The sequence below is a fragment of the Falco rusticolus genome, chromosome 3 (genome assembly GCF_015220075.1).
Source record: "Falco rusticolus isolate bFalRus1 chromosome 3, bFalRus1.pri, whole genome shotgun sequence".
NCBI lineage: Eukaryota > Metazoa > Chordata > Aves > Falconiformes > Falconidae > Falco > Falco rusticolus.
The window spans coordinates 32,035,315-32,051,294 of record NC_051189.1 but is presented as its reverse complement, the minus strand read 5'-3'; the positions used below and the strand labels follow the sequence as shown (position 1 = coordinate 32,051,294).

Sequence of the window (15,980 nt, the reverse complement as noted above, 5' to 3'; positions counted from 1 at the left end):
GGTGGAGTTTTCCAGGGGGAGTATCACTAAGCACGTGCTCTGCTCAAAGGCTATTCCCGTAATCACCGTCAAGAGACAGGGCAGACGTCTTTTCACAAGAGTGGATGGGAATAAAAACTTTAAATTGATTTCTGCATTTGTCAATATGCGCTGGCTTTTCCACACTTAAGAAGTAATGTGGTACTGCCATCAACTGGAGTTAAGAAATCTAAGAAAAAGACGTTTTTTTGAGTAGAATCTATGCTGTGCCACTGTGTACCTGGGCCTCTCTCAGCTTGGGTGGGATCAGTGTCTACACCTGGAAATTCAGAGGACTTTTTGTCCAGAAACATGAAGGTTGCTTACTCAGTTTGCATGTATAAACATGAGAACATCCAAACTGCTTCCTTTCTGAATTAAGTCTAAATCTCTCCTGGCATATTTCTAACTTAGTAGGCAAATCCTTACCGTTTGTTTTTTGGTGTTTGGTTGTTTTTTTTCCCCTCATGTGATTTTCAGGGCTATCAGGAAGCTTCTAATTTGGAGCAGTTTGTGACTCGCTTTCTTTTGAAGGAAACACTGAACCAGCTTCAGTCCCTCCAGAACTCCCTGGAGTGTGCCATGGAAACCACGGAGGAGCAGTCTCGGCAGGAGAGGTGAGAAAACCTGTCCAGCTGCAGTGAAGGGGGTGAAGAGTCAGGTCACTGTGAACCTCCAAGGCCATTCTACATTTCACCCAGCAACCTGTTGTAGGGAGTAACAGCAGAAACAAGGATACACTTTTTGTTCCATATAGGAACTTACTAACAGTTTTCCTGAAATTGAATACAGACAGGTTCCAATCTGATCCTGTGGTCACTGCATGTAGAAGGACCTTTTTGTCACATCCTAGGCTTTGCTCCTTTGACTTCTTTTTAAATCCATTGACTAATATCAAATGCAAAACCCAGACCACTGCAATGTGAAGAGCTCTGAAATTACTAAGATGACTGACTGTCTCCTTGTCTATTTCTTCCAGCTTTATTTTATTTTTTTTTTCATTTCTGGTTGCACAACTGTCTGAATGTTAAGAGGAGAAATACTCAGGCTCTTGCTTGTTACAGCTTCTTCCTAGAACACAGGGTCATAATCTTGGCTAACATCTAACTCTATCCACTCTCAATCACCTGGGTAACTTATATCCATCAAGGGTTTAGCTGAATTTAATACCATGACGTCATAGGTGAGGGTTTGTAGGATCAAGGATCAAAACATTTTTGAAAGGTACTTGGCTTTATGGATTTGTTTTCCTTAGTATGGTATCGTTAAAGATGATGGGGAAAGTGAAATACAAACTCTAGTGTTTCATGAACAAATAAGATCTTAACATTTCATATGTTTTAAAATGCATTGCTTTTTCATTCTTTCTTTTGGAAATGTTATTTTCTTGTTTGTTTTGCTGTTGGTTTTGAGCTCTCTGAAGTTCATGAATAATACACTGGGGGTTTGCGCCAGCAGCTTGACCACAGGAATCAAGCAGGTTTTGAAAGGCTGAGTGTGCACTGAGTGTGCACAGTATCTATCTATCTATCTATTATTTATTTATACACACACCCGCACACCCCTACCTTCATTCATGCCTACGTCTTTCCAGGCTCACCAGACAACTGATCGGAGAGAAAGAAGTACTGAATGGCCTGTTCAGAGCTGGAGCCTAACTTAGATGCTCTTACGTGCTCTGGAGTAATCACTGACTTCTTCTCTGACTTGCCTTTTAGGACAGACTCTAGAAATGCAATCTAGAAAGACCATCTGAATGCCTCAGACTACATGGTTGGGTGTATAGAATGGGGTAATATGAACATCCCTTTTGCTGCCAGCTTTCCCGTCTGCGTTGACTGGTAGGGTATTGTGGAGACTTCCTTCTCTGGTGATATCAGTACAGTTGTCCAGAAGTATCCTCTTGGATGGGAATCTGGTTTATGGCTAAGAAAATGAGAGAGAGTTGTGACGCTGTTATGCCAAATACCATCTTCCCCATTTTTTGAGGTAGCAACGGAAAAGCCAAGCAAACTCAGTACTTTAACTACAGCTATTTTTGAGAAAATAGTTCCTAGTGCAGATGCCCCAGTTCCTATGTAAAATCATCTTCAGTTGTGTTTAACAACTCAGGGGCAAACTGTCCGAATCAAAATACCATCAAGACACTCCTAAAGTAATTTAAGAGTGCTCACAGTGGGGAACTGCCATGATTTGGCTTACTGTGAAGGGATCTTATGCTGCAGAAAATACCATCTTAAAACATCCCCTTAACATATTGTTTGAGCTTTTGGTGACCCTTCATTCTGTGCTTCAAGAGACCTGATAGCTTTCCAAAGCAGTGACCTGGGAATTATTTACCGAACTGTTTAGGCTACTGTCTAATATTCTTTGCAACCACTCATAGAACTAACTGTTTAAAAGTAACCATAGTCCTGGTCCTTCACTGCTCTCCAGCTGGATGATGAAGGAGAACCATATAGAGACAGCCTTCAGTCCTCACACAAACTATCAAGCTTCAATGACTGTCATCATAGTACAAATTCGTCATTTCTATATCTGCTGTGTTTCAATACTAGTCCCAGAAACATACCTGCCTGCCATTCAATATTAACTAATTCTCATCAGTTTTCCTTCTTTATTAACATATGTATGTTGCTGTTTATCTTTTCAATCTTTAAGCTGAAGGGGCCAATGTTTAAGGTTCATATCTCACTTCTAGCTGTTCTTGTGACTCCAGTTCCTCTGCAGAGGTGCTACGAAACTCCTGTGAATAAAGAAACGGTGTGAATGGTTCCTTAGGTCAGGTCTGAACCACATCACGGACAGACACTGACCTCGAGCTTTGTCTCCCTAAAAGATACATTTACACCAGTTTAACCCTCCTATTTTTTTATTTTTTTTACTTCTCTACTAACTAGCAACCTAAACACAACTAATTAGTAATAGTGAAAATATGGAAAAGAATTCAGTGGTCTCAATAGGTATTTCTCCTTTTTTAATTCAAAAGGGAACACTGAAGAACATTTTTTAAGAACAGAGAGGAGAGCTCCCTCCCATGTTTTACCTTATGAAGTCTCCTGTGTTTCTCTGCAGACAAGATCCAACAAAACCAGAAGTGCTCTCAATTCAATGGCCGGGAAAACGCTCAGCTCGAAGGCTTCAGAGGAACAACAGCTTGTCGCCAAATAGCCCTCATTTTAGCACAGGTATGGTATTTCACATTTTAAAGGTATTTAAAATACATGCATACATACACACATACAGAAAAAAATACATGTATCTTCCTCTCAAAAATTTAATTTAGACATGGTAACTAACTCAGATACTTTACTGACAGCAATCAATCTTCAATTTAATATAGAAGTTATTATCTCACACTATAAGGAAAATAAACATGTACCCATAGATATGAACTGATAAAAAATACATACATAATTATGGGCCAAGCTGTGATATTGTCTTGGGGCTCTGTGTTGATTCAACATTTCTTAGGTAGTATTTGTAGTCTGCAGGTAAGCATGAAAAGGTGAAGGCTATAACTTTTACAGAACCAAGTTCTCTGTCATGACCTACAGCCCAGCTGAGGGGAATAAACAAGAAACAGAGAGGGAAAATATAAAACCTGAAAGAAAAAAATATTTAAGGTGATACAAAAAAAAAGTTGAAACAGCATTTCTGCTTTGGAAAACATGAGAGGGTACTTTGGTAAATAGGATTCTCTGAGGCAGCAAAATTCAGCATGAGGCCACAATGAAGACATCTCCAGGCTTAGTGATGTCTCCCAGAACCAAGGCATGAAGATGACCAAAGCACCAAAGTACATGATGAGTCAATCTCACTTCTTGACCAGCCATGCAGATCTCACTGCTTGCAGCCATGTGCTTAGCTCTTCTTTTTTAACCCTGTTTTGAAGACCCTTCTGTCACACACATTCATGACTTGTTGACTCACCAGATGATGCCGTTCATTCAATGCAATGATGCAGGATAATGCCTTGTCCCTTGCTGTGAGTTGCCAGTGTTCATAACAAGGTCACACAGCCTTGTTACTGCGCTCCTAATGCACAGAGTTCAGAAGGAACCCAATCATGGGCGAGTAGTACCAAATCCATTTATTGTATTAAAGTAATTCTAAAGAGTGAACATCTTCTTCCACCGCTATTCTAAGAGCTGCTTATTTACCTAGACAAGATTTGTGTTTCTCGGCACATGGTCTTCCTCCTTACTGCCTGCTACCCACATGCACAGTAACACTGTAGGTGTGTATACACACCCAGCACTCAAGCCAGCATTTCCTTAGCCTTTGTACTTGTTCAGGTAAAGCCGCACTCTTCCTCCTCTGCATATGACACCTGTGGTACATCCCCAGCATTAGGATTTCTTTGGTGACAACATAGTCCAAGTGTCAGAAGAACTCTCAGCTGGAAAATGAGCAGATTAATGAACACATATATCAAAAGCATGTGTTGAAAAATCTTCAGTTTCTTCCTCTCTCCATAGAGCAATTACTTACTTACATTCACACTGTGGGTGATGCCAGGAACTACTCTCATAATGTACGTACTCGTTTCCTTGAGTACTGTCCTTTCCATCTGATTGATAGACAATTTTCTTGAGAGTTTAGAAAAGCAAAATTTTCAGGAGACTTCAGAGAGGCTCAGAAATGCTTGTGCCTTTGTAGAACATTTTCTAGCTTCACCTTTGCTATATGACATCAAGTCATTATACAGTCATGAATATGACTGCAGTAGAGATGGAGAGAGCTAGAAGTCTTCTGAAAAGGGGCATGTCCTATCCATACAGGGAGATGAGACACAGTGTCTTTAGTCTTTCCTCTGCTGCTGGATTGCATAGCTTGGGAGAAAAGTAAACGTAGGAAGGGTATTATGATGAAACATAATCAGTCTTGAGTTGGTCAAAATTTTGCAGTCACCACAGGCAGAAATTACACATCTCAAAATGAAAATCTTATTCTAGAAAAACCTAGTGTAGGAAGAATCAATCCTAATAATCATATTGCGGCAATTCATCAAGCACCTAATAACACTGTTCTGTTGGAAAGGTAAAGAAGGATCTTTAGCTGCAAGGGACATCCAGTTATTGCTATTAAATCAGCTATAGAGTTTACTGCAAGATTATATCTGTAATTAGTGGAGGAACACATAAAACCCCCTAAAACAGCATATTGCAGATGACTGTAAAAAAGCTGAAAACCCCTCACAGTGCAAGTATAAAAACAGTTGTTGCAGCTAAATGAACCTTTTCTGGAGGAAGAGAAAGCCCCTTATTCCCCATGCATATGAGACATTCTATGATTATGCTAGGAGACTCCTTCAGGAATCCCTCAATATCGGGATTTCTCAACATGCCATGCCAGAAACCTAGATCATTTAGCTGTGCGTATACATCCAATTCTTTTCTGCTGTTCATAAGAATGTATTTTTTTTATTGGGAAGGAACATACATACTCAACCTTTCAATAACCCTGGAATCCTGCTGGAAGCATCCTGTCAGGGCCCAAAGAACAGCAGCAGGCTGACCAGAGCAATGTCCTTGCAGCCAGGGCCCTACAGCAGGTCTGCTGCCTCTGCAGGAGGAAGTAAGATCCTATCACTTAAGCTGTATTGGCCATGCCAGGAGATTTTAAGACAGTCTTGGCTGCCTTTCTTTCACCTTGCTCTCGGAGGAAAGAGGAACTGCAGACAAGACACAGTACGTGGTCCCTCCATGGGATGCATTTGAAAGGAATTTGAAAGACAGGCTTGCTATGCAGTACAACAGCTGACTTATAGAAATGTTCACATAAAGAAGATAAAGAAAGGGCAAACTAAGAAAAATACTAAGACACGGAAAGCTTTAACATACCTGCCCCCAAGATGATTCTGCATTTTGAGCAGAAGGTGCTCAGGTTATGAGACAGTTCCATCTGCACAGGAAAGCATTCCTTTCTTCAGGTATCAGCATGATTTCAAAAGTACTGGCATTAATCTAGAATGTGGTTTTCATTCTGTATTGGGTTTCTATTGAATCTTAAAAGGAAAGAAAAAAATCATAGTCAGAATCAAGCTTTCCTTTAGTTACACCTAAATGAACATTGAACTAGTTGCAGCACAATCTTCAAGAAGCAAAATAAACGACAAGCTAAGCTAAAATTTTTATAAAACAAATGAATACACCATTTTCCAGTATTTAGTAACATTGCATAAACCTTCATTATTTATATTTTCCAAAGGTTGGATTGAGGAAGATAGCCAGTGGATGACCCAGATAAACAGACTTCAAAAGCTGATTGACAGGCTGGAAAAGAAGGTGTGCATATCTTTTCACCTGTTTGTTCTCTCACTTTCAGTAAAGCAATCCTTAAATCACAAATGCTTTCAATGTCCAGTCACAGTCTTTCCAAACAGTAATGAGTGAAACTTCAGCATCACCTAAGACAGCTAACACTCATTAAATGCCTACAGTTTCCTTCCACCTTCTTTCCTATTTCATGAGCATCATGTTTTTTCCACACTTCCCTTTCCCCTTCCCATCACCACAGATCCAACTTTTCATAAAGATCTGAAAAGTCACATTACTCAATTACTGAAGGATGTTACGGTATTTAGTTATGCTTGTTTTGGGAAGCATGGGACAAGCCTCCCTTTTTAGGATCTAATTTTTTTCTCTCCTCCAAACTTTCCCACTAAAGCTTGACAGAAAGTCTTGTTTTCTCCTTTGCCATCAGGAAATACTAATGTATAAAGGTTAAAACATTTTCCTAATAAGTACAGTTCAACCAAAAGCTGATGCAAACCCCACCATCCTGCCTGGGAGCCAGCTGCACCAGCTCCCAGAGCCCTGAGACCGCCTGCAGTTCCCACGCCAAAGCAGAGCCCTCCGGGAGTCCGACCAATGACTCATCTGATCCAATGATACCAAGGTTTCTCAGGGCTTGTAAAAACCTGAGTAACATCTGTCTGTACAGAAAATATTTTTTTTTTTTTTTCAATCAGATTGATTGCTACCCTAGGTTTTAAAAATTGGTTTATGTCTGTGTCTGATTTATCTTATTTTTTTTTTTTTTTAAGAATAGCAGAGGAAAAAGTAAGGTTATAAATTCCTTTGTTGCTCTCTACATAAAGTGTCCCTATTGAAGGACAGACAAACAATTTCAGAGAGGTGCTGAGGCAGTGGCTGAATTCAGTGGACTTTGGGACCCAGGATATTTCTTCCTCCTGGTCCACTAGTGGTGAGGTTTTAGGCTGAAGTGCTCTCGGACCCAGGAGTTGCTCCAGTCCCAGTGCGGCTGATGCTGCTCCTCCCTGCAGGTCACTGCTCACCAGTATTGAGGCTGTGCACATACTGCAAGGACATGGGCCCACACACACCAGCACGAGTGCTTTCACCAGCACCTGCAAACAGACAGGCAGGACTTGCAGAACCATGAACATACAACAACCTGATCCTATTCCTTCTTTCCAGCTGATGAGAATGGATGCTTCCCTGTGAATATTATCATGGGCTTTAGGTCTACCTAGTATTTGTGGCAGGACTCATGTCCCTTACCCAGGCTCTGTCTTAGACCTTGGGCCCCGGAAGACAAGCATCCCCTCCTACTTGCCCACTAGTTTAACTTGAGTTCAGCAGCAAATTATACACACAGAAAATATGTAAGGGATTTAACAAGAAAACAGAATAAATGGTGGTGACCCAGCACAGGGCTGAGCATGACAAGCATACTGACCTTTCTTTGCCATTGCTCCCTCCCAAATGAACAAACGACCCTTAATTACTTTTCCCCTTTGGCCCCAGTTTGGAACCAAAATTTGGTATTTCCGTTATCTCAGCCTTATTACCAATTAGTTGCAGCACTGCTGGCCTTCAAGACTGTTCTCCAAAAGAAGCTCAGTACTCCCTTCGGTTATCCCTGAGGTCCGATAGTCTCTTTCATCACTTCTCCTTAACCAGCTGTGAAATTCGGCCATTTCTTGTGGCACTGTCTGTAACTTCTGTCAGCTTCTCTGCTCCTTCCTATGCTCAGCAGTTCCTTATGGTCTGCTCTGTCCATTAAGCCTCTGGCCAGGGTATACCCATCTGCCTGCACACAACAGCTTCCTCCCAGAGGTCATTTCTGCATAAGAAAAGCAATTAAACAGCAGTTGCCACATTAATGACATTTTAGTAGCAACTTGATTTTTTCCAAATAGATATAAATAGGATTTTGAAATGTCAAAGTCCATCAAGAAATGTAACTGTCCTCTTTGGTCCAGCTTTATTCCCAGCTCTGCTCTGGAAACAGCAGCTCTCTGCCCTGCCACAGTTGCCTCCTGACATGGACTGATGCCAAAAGGAGTTCAAGGAAACAATATTTAAAAGAATGTTACTGAAAGAAGGAACCTGGCATGCAGCAATAATGCAACACAAACGTTACAGAGAGTAGCCAACCATTTTGTAGTAAATAAAACTTACAGCAGGGATTTATAAAATGATCAAATCTGCTACAGAGAGATGGAGAACCTCAGTGTGAAAAAGAGCTGTGCCAAAGGGAAACAGTGGCAGGACACAGACCTGTAATTATCTCCTTATTGATGTAAAACTTGATTAATAAAACATAGCAATTAGATAAACCTAGTTTTGCCAGTAGACAGCCTATATCCACCTTTGCCTATCTTTGCATCTGCTTAACTTTGTTATCTCATGGCCAGGCCTAACTGTAAGAGCTGTTAAATATCAGCCGTCTTTCGGCAGCTACTAAAACTCCTCTTTTTGACTTTGCCCTGAAACAGAATAGAAAGGATCAAGCAGTCATGCCAAAAGGCAAGTTCAGAAGCTACCACTCTCAGCTGCAGTGAGGCAGGACTGCAGAGGCATTTTAAAGCCCCAGCTCTGAGCTGCATCGGTTGTTATTGCCAGGCTTCACGATAACTGTCTGGCAGGATGGCAGGACCTCTGTTCTCCACACTGGGGACTTCACTCATGCTCAACGTTGAGTCAGCCGATGCACAAGACTCTTTCTGCACTGATAAGAACTATGTGCTAGTGGTCACATGCTCCAAGGTCATAGCAGGCTGGCTGTGTAGATTTACGACATCTGTGTAGTCATGCCCTGTCTAATAACATAACATTGCTGAAGAACTACTGTAGATTATTTTTAACTTCTGGAGGAGGCCAACAAGTTATCCACCAGTGGTTCCTACTGGAAAACTACCCGGTGAAGGGTTGATTTAGTGTTGTCTAACTTGTCTGCCACCTTCTGTCAAAGGTGAATTTAGCCATAAATCAGTCTCCCAAGTCATCCTTTTTTTTTTCCTCTCAAGTTCTAAATTTATATATACTGGGGAAAATAGAATTTTTTTCTTGCTACCTTAAGAGAAAGTTTGCAGTACAACATGAGTCATTCCTTTCCTCTTTTTTTCCATTAATTTCCCTAGAAAAAAATTACACTGAAAGTATAGAAGAATCGCAGGAACACACGTTTTCCCTCAGGGTTTTTATCTGCAGTGCCTGCACTGACCAATGAGCTATTAAAGCTGGGCATTTTTCCCTCCACACACACATTCATGCCTTTCTATGCACATTCAGCAGGAGAGGTACAGCGACACAGTCATTACTGTGTGACTGCTGCTTCCCTCCTGCCTTTCTGTGCCCCTTGCCGCTGGTGGAGGTCCCCTCCTTCATTTGAATTCTACCTGCACACCTCTGTGTTGGCTTTTCAGCAAGTACAGTATTTGTGCTGCTACCTGAGGTTAATCAATCCTCACCCAGCTGGAAGCGGAAGAAAATGTTTTATCTTTGTTACACAAGAGTTGCATGCAGTAAGAAGTGAAGCACCACTAACAAAGGGTGCATTTTGCTCCAGCTGCTTATTGCGAATCAGTCTGCCTTTTTTCAGGCACATGGGTATTTTTCAGAATATACAGACATTTTTCAGAATGTCCATATGGCAGTGGGTTAGAAGGTACTGCATGTGCCTAGCATGTAAAGGATAATTTCTTGTGCATTACTAGATGGCACTTGCATGAATCACTGATTCACGAAGTGCGCATCCAGACTGTGTGCCAAACAAGCATACTGCTGCCTCACAGATGCATCTGTTTGCTGCTGCCCAGCCTGTCCTCAGAAGAAAGTGCAACAGCTGAGAAACCTGACTCAGAGCATGATGCACATCTTTTGCAATGCTAGAAAACTCTTGCAACCATACCCACTCACACGACGCCCCCTGTAGAGAAGTTTCTTCTGCATCATTTTATGATTGCAGAATAGTAGCTGACAGTTCATTTCAAATTACCATTCTTGCTTATGTCCATAGTCCATGTGACAATTTGAGAAAGTATCTGTCTTTTCTCAATTAAGTCCAATATACACTTTAGAACAAGCAGATGTGTTAGAAATGAAAATGCTGCTCAGCATTCTAAGTCAAACTTTATCTAACAGCCTGGGTTGGATTTAACCCACTGAAGCATACAAGATTTTGCAAACAATGCTTGTGTTTGACATAGCTAATAAAGAAGGGATTTAATCACAACTTCTGGAGATAAAATGGAATCTAGCTATAGGAATAGTTCTTTTAAGAGGTAAGAGCTGTAGTATTGCCTCTTATATTTCTATTTTCTTTTCAACTGCCTCAAAGGACCTAAAGCTTGAGCCATTCGAAGAGGAAGTTTTGGAAGAAAATGCAAAATCTGTAAGTGCTTTTCAAGATAATGATTTTGACATTTGATTCTGAATGCCAAGTATTGAGACAGCAATCTCACGTGGCCTCTTTTGTTAAAAAAATTAGTTAAAAAACCACCATCCTCACTTTTTCCAGTGATAAGAATCCATTTTAGTTAGCAGCATACATTGTGCAAGAGGCAACAAAATAAAACTTAGAATGTGTAGGCAAAACTTTTATATTAATTTTTGCATTGTTTTCTAAGGATACAATGAGCCAAAACCTCAACTCACATAAGGAGGAAAAGGTGTCATTCATAAGATTTACCAAATTTGGCAGAAGTGTTTATGGGGTGGTAGCTTCTTGCTCCTGATCATCTAACGCTGTGTGTATGCTTTAAATCAGTTGTACAGCCTTCCTGCCTGCCTGCATTCCTCCCAAACTGCTACTGGAAACCTGATCAGGAAAGATGGGAGAGCATCTAGTACTAAGCAATCATCAATATTACAACTTACAAAACCAAAATCATAACCAGAAATAAATTGTTAAGTAAGTTTATGTCCCGCATCTAGTACTAAGCAATCATCAATATTACAACTTACAAAACCAAAATCATAACCAGAAATAAATTGTTAAGTAAGTTTATGTCCCAAGATCAAGCTATGTTTTTCAAATACCATAGCACTCCTAAATTTGGAGCTTTGCACCTAGCAAAAATGCAAATCAAATAAACATGAAAAAATAAACAAAATAGATGATCCATCAAATTCCTTATTTCATCACAGGAGTTGAATTAGATTTCTTCTTGTTTTCGATGAGTTTATACAATATTGCTAGACAGGCTGCTTATGACAAGAGGGATAATCCATGAGATAACAGCATCAATAATCAAGGCAGAAACAAGTCAAAAACCTGTATAAGAGATTAAGTTGTATTAATAAAGAAGCACATGGTGTTACTTTAAATACTGCATTAGTAAACTGACAAGCTTCAATAGATGAATCAATATGTAAATTACTTAAAATAGCTAATTTTTAATCATAATAATTGATGATAATACATCTTCTGTACTTCTGAGTGTTTCCATAGTCCTGCTTATAAAGATTGTTCATTTTTTGCAGAAAGGTGGAGGAAAAATACCCCTCTCTGTTCCACATTTAACATGGGCTACCTTAGGCATCTCATTCAGGTGTTAAGTCGGAGCTTTGAAAAGTCAAAGCTATGAGAGCACCTCAATAAAAGTAACGGAGCATCCAGTGCAATCTTACCTCAGACCTCATACCTGCTTGCATACAGATCCGTCCAAGGAAACACACTGACTTTATTATTGAACATTTCAAAGATGAACATCTGACCACACTCTTCTGAAAAGACTCTGTCACACAGGCTTCAGACAACTCTCACTTTCTCACCTTAGGGTGGGCACTCACTCTGGGTGTTTCATTCTGTGCCTCAGCCTGCCTAACATAAAAGCCACACTTGAGCACTTCCACTTCTCCACTCCAGAGCACTAAACCAGGGACTGCAAACTTCAGAGGAACTTCTGTGGGTTTTCTTTGATGACTGTGTTTCTTATTTTTTTATGATAGACTTTTCTGAGTTTAAAGTACAAGGAATTCAGAGAATAATGCGGTAGTAACGGTCATGTTTTTTATCAGCACATAATGATTGTTCAACGTCAAATGTCTGTGATAGAAGAAGAAATTGAGGAATTCCAGCTTGCTCTGAAGCAGTATGTGGAATCTGCTTCTACTCAGGGTGGCTGCTTGCAGTAAGTACAATGTAACTGTCATTGGGCTGAAGGAAGGAACATGGTCAGATTTCTTGAACAACTGTTCAGTGGAGCTGAATTATTTATGAAGGGAGAACCTGTAATATCTTTTTTCCTGGCTGGTTATGCATGTGTGCAAGACAGAGCTTTGGGGGTTGGAACTAGATGGTCTTTAAGGTCCCTCACAACCCAAACCATTCTCTGATTCTTTGAAAACCAGAAAGAGATGTCAAAGTATCCATGCAGCCTTCTAAGTAGTACCACAAAATGACAATACAGGCTATCCCAAAGATGCTAAACAATCCTTCAAGGCTTCTCAGCTCTGCAGGTCATCAGTTCACAGTTTCCAGAAGCTCCTAGGGAAAACTCATTTGCCATCCTTCATTTGTGCTCACCTGGCAAGTGAGAAACTTACCAACTTGTTTGCTACTTCTCTACTTTCAGAATCTTCCCTTTAGGTTGTAATTTCAAAATTTTCTTTCATAATAAAATGGGAAATTTTCAATGAAATGTTCTATTTCTCCTTTGCTCCTTTTAGAATTAAATAAAATATTAGAATGGAATTAAGAATAAATTTTAGTGACTCACCACTGTACTGAATTTCTTAATTTAACATATTGGAGACAGCTACCACCACACACACTACAGACCACTATGAAATAGATATTTTTATAGTGGCTACACAATCAAGGAACTTCTATACATTCAAAGGCTGCCTATTGCATCCCTAATTTATTTGCCTTGCTGCTATGAGATCATCACACTTAGGATGGTATCAGTTCACACCGACCAGAAAAAGTAAGTTAAGCTGGACGATGAAAGTGACCTTTTAGCAGCGGTTCACTTGTAGAGGCAGACTGATGAGGAAAATAAAATCTTATTGTGGGCCAAGAGCTGGAAAAAACAAAAAGAATTCCCCCAGCCCCCTTCCAAAACGGAACATCCGGCAGAACACTTTAGTGGCTGCAAACTTGTCAGGGGGGAGAGCTTACATGACACCGGAATGGAGTTTAACAAATGATGGGAAAAAATTACTCGTTCCCAAGTTTACAGGGCTTTGGTAAGTCTGTAATGCCACCTACCGGTTGGTTTTTACTGTAGCTGTTTATGACATTGATGTTTTTTCCAACAGTTCTTGATATTGCTGCAATTTTACAATGTACTTTCACATACAGCAGGAGAAAACCAATAAATAATATAACTTACTGCTTATTCGAGTGTGAAACATAATCTGAGACCAGTTTGCGAGCACATCAGTAGTAAGATCAGCAGTCTCACACTTGGGCACTTGAGAGAGACCTATATATACCTTTTGTGCTATATGTACATCTAAACACCAATTTAAGTACCCAAATGCATAAGTACCCTACATGCTGTAAAGCTTTTATGCTTAGGATAATAAGCAGGATGACTCAGTGTAGAAGATCAGTAGATATTCTGTGGGTCTTTTTTCACCCATGATAAATCATTACCTGAATATCATAAGAACAAGTAAATCGTACCCGAAAGTATTATTTTAAAAGTGTGCCTGCACACATCAGCCTATCTGGCTTTACAGTCCATTATATATTTGCTTTCAAAGCACCTAAACTGCCACTTTGATTGATCTCTAATAAAAAAGGATGAATTCTCAGTGTAATTCTTCACTGAAACAGCGCAAGTTACTCTATAAACTTACTTGAACTGTTCTCTATGCGCAGTATGCTGTATTAGCTGATTTTCCCTGAATCACAGTTGTTTGATTAATTTTCTGTATTACTGATTAGCATTTATTTAGATAAACTATAGCATTGGAGAAAAATGGGAAGTTTCATAAATGAGTCCATCATAAGTGTAGTAATTTAAATTTTAAAAAAAACATTAAAATATACAAGAGGTTGGTTTTTTTAAAAAAAAACAGCTTCAGATAATTTGCAGTATGTGATCACATGTTTGTTAAATTTATTACTTGGGTTGGTTTTTGGTTTTAGTTTGGCTCTTTTTCAAAAATCACTGCATTTGGTCCTACTCATAAGCACTTTGGAATAAGATGTGTATGTCCAATAACATTGTCGTCTTCTATTAAATTAGTTCTATCCTACAATTCTTAGTGTTTCCATACAGAAGCTTCCAAGTGATTCCCGGTTCATTATTTATGAGTTCTGGGAGAACAGCAATGCCTGGAATAGGTAAGTTTTGTGGTTCTGGTTTGTTTGGGGTTCTCTTTGTAATACAGAAAGTTTTGAAGGTTAGAAAGCAGTAGTAGAAAGACTGAATACAAAACACTTTAAATACTGCTAACCAATCTCTTACTAAATATATCACAATTAATACTTCAGAGCAATACTTCAATTGCTAAAGCCTAAAATATACTGAAACATATAAATAAAAACGTCAGAAAGACAAAGCTAATTTGAACAGAATAGAGTAAGTCTGAAAGTGGATAGACAAAGGTATGGCATCAGATGGGTATTAGTTCATCAGTTTAATAATGAAATATCACTTTAATAATGAAAGAAACAAAAGGAGCCAACGAGTGAGACAGGAGGTGTGCCATCGAGCAACACGCTTAAGCATGCAAGCAGTCATGGGTAGCTCTCCCAAAGCTTCCCAAATCCACATCACAAAAATCCATCTGACAGATTTCCAGGATCTCTCTTTTGGGCCCAAAATAGAAGTTATAATGATTAAGTCCTACTAGCTGAATTCTAGCCTGCAGCAGGCAGACGACTAAAAAACTTGAGCAGAGACAAAAAGATTTTCCTTAACTACATTTACTGTTAAAAAAACAAACCAACCCTATGATCCCAAATCTGTAGACAGAAAAGACAGAAACCATTCTGAAGGAAGATTAAGTCCCTTGAAGCTTAGTTGCTTTCTTTTTGAACAAAACCCCAGTTGAAAGGTTACTTTCGCAAAGACTGACAGAAGTAACACACATCAACACTATACTGGGTCACAACCAAGAAATGAGCATCAGAGTAACAGTTAACTATACAGAAGAAAACCTGTGTTTAATATAACATGCAAGCACTTCACAGATTATCTGGTCCCCTCCCCCACTATCATCACCTGATTTTTGAAGCACAAAATCTTTGTTACAGCATTAATTTTAAAAATTCTAATGCTCATGGGAAAAAAAATAGGCCCTTTAAAAAACTTGGTATGTTCTTATTTTTCACAATTATTTAGCCACCTCCAAATGAGTTACAGCAAGACATTCCAAAGAAGTAACGTGGACTTCTTGGAAACCCCAGAGCTCATCACAACAATGCTAGTCCCTGGTAAATATCTATTTTTCACATTATTTTGTTTGTCCATGTGAAGAGTTCTGCTATATTAGTGTGTTCCACATGCAAGACCACTGCATAATATCACCCTTAGTCAGATCTTCTTTGGTAAAGTAGGTCTCCAAAACTAGAAAGTAGAAAGGAACTCCAAGTGGTTTTATTTCAAACACAGAAATGTAAAATGCATCAGCAAGAGTAAGACTCACAATACTTTATTTTATATGGTGTAAAGTTATGCTAGCATATACTATTTAATAAAATATCTAGAATAAACAATACTACTTGTGATTAGTAAAAATAGACCC

At 39.4% G+C, this 15,980-nt stretch overlaps 1 protein-coding gene across 2 annotated transcripts in view; it reads left to right on the top strand.

Annotated features, from left to right (window-relative positions):
• NECAB1 (N-terminal EF-hand calcium binding protein 1) overlaps positions 1-15,980 on the top strand; it is a 66,506-nt gene that overhangs the window by 47,531 nt on the left and 2,995 nt on the right. For both annotated transcript variants that reach the window (XM_037382200.1, XM_037382201.1), the window contains 7 exons: positions 499-635; positions 3,094-3,206; positions 6,232-6,308; positions 10,612-10,665; positions 12,294-12,406; positions 14,497-14,574; positions 15,578-15,669. In XM_037382200.1, the coding sequence (XP_037238097.1) occupies positions 499-635; positions 3,094-3,206; positions 6,232-6,308; positions 10,612-10,665; positions 12,294-12,406; positions 14,497-14,574; positions 15,578-15,669 (664 nt within the window). The remainder of the gene's footprint in view (positions 1-498; positions 636-3,093; positions 3,207-6,231; positions 6,309-10,611; positions 10,666-12,293; positions 12,407-14,496; positions 14,575-15,577; positions 15,670-15,980) is intronic.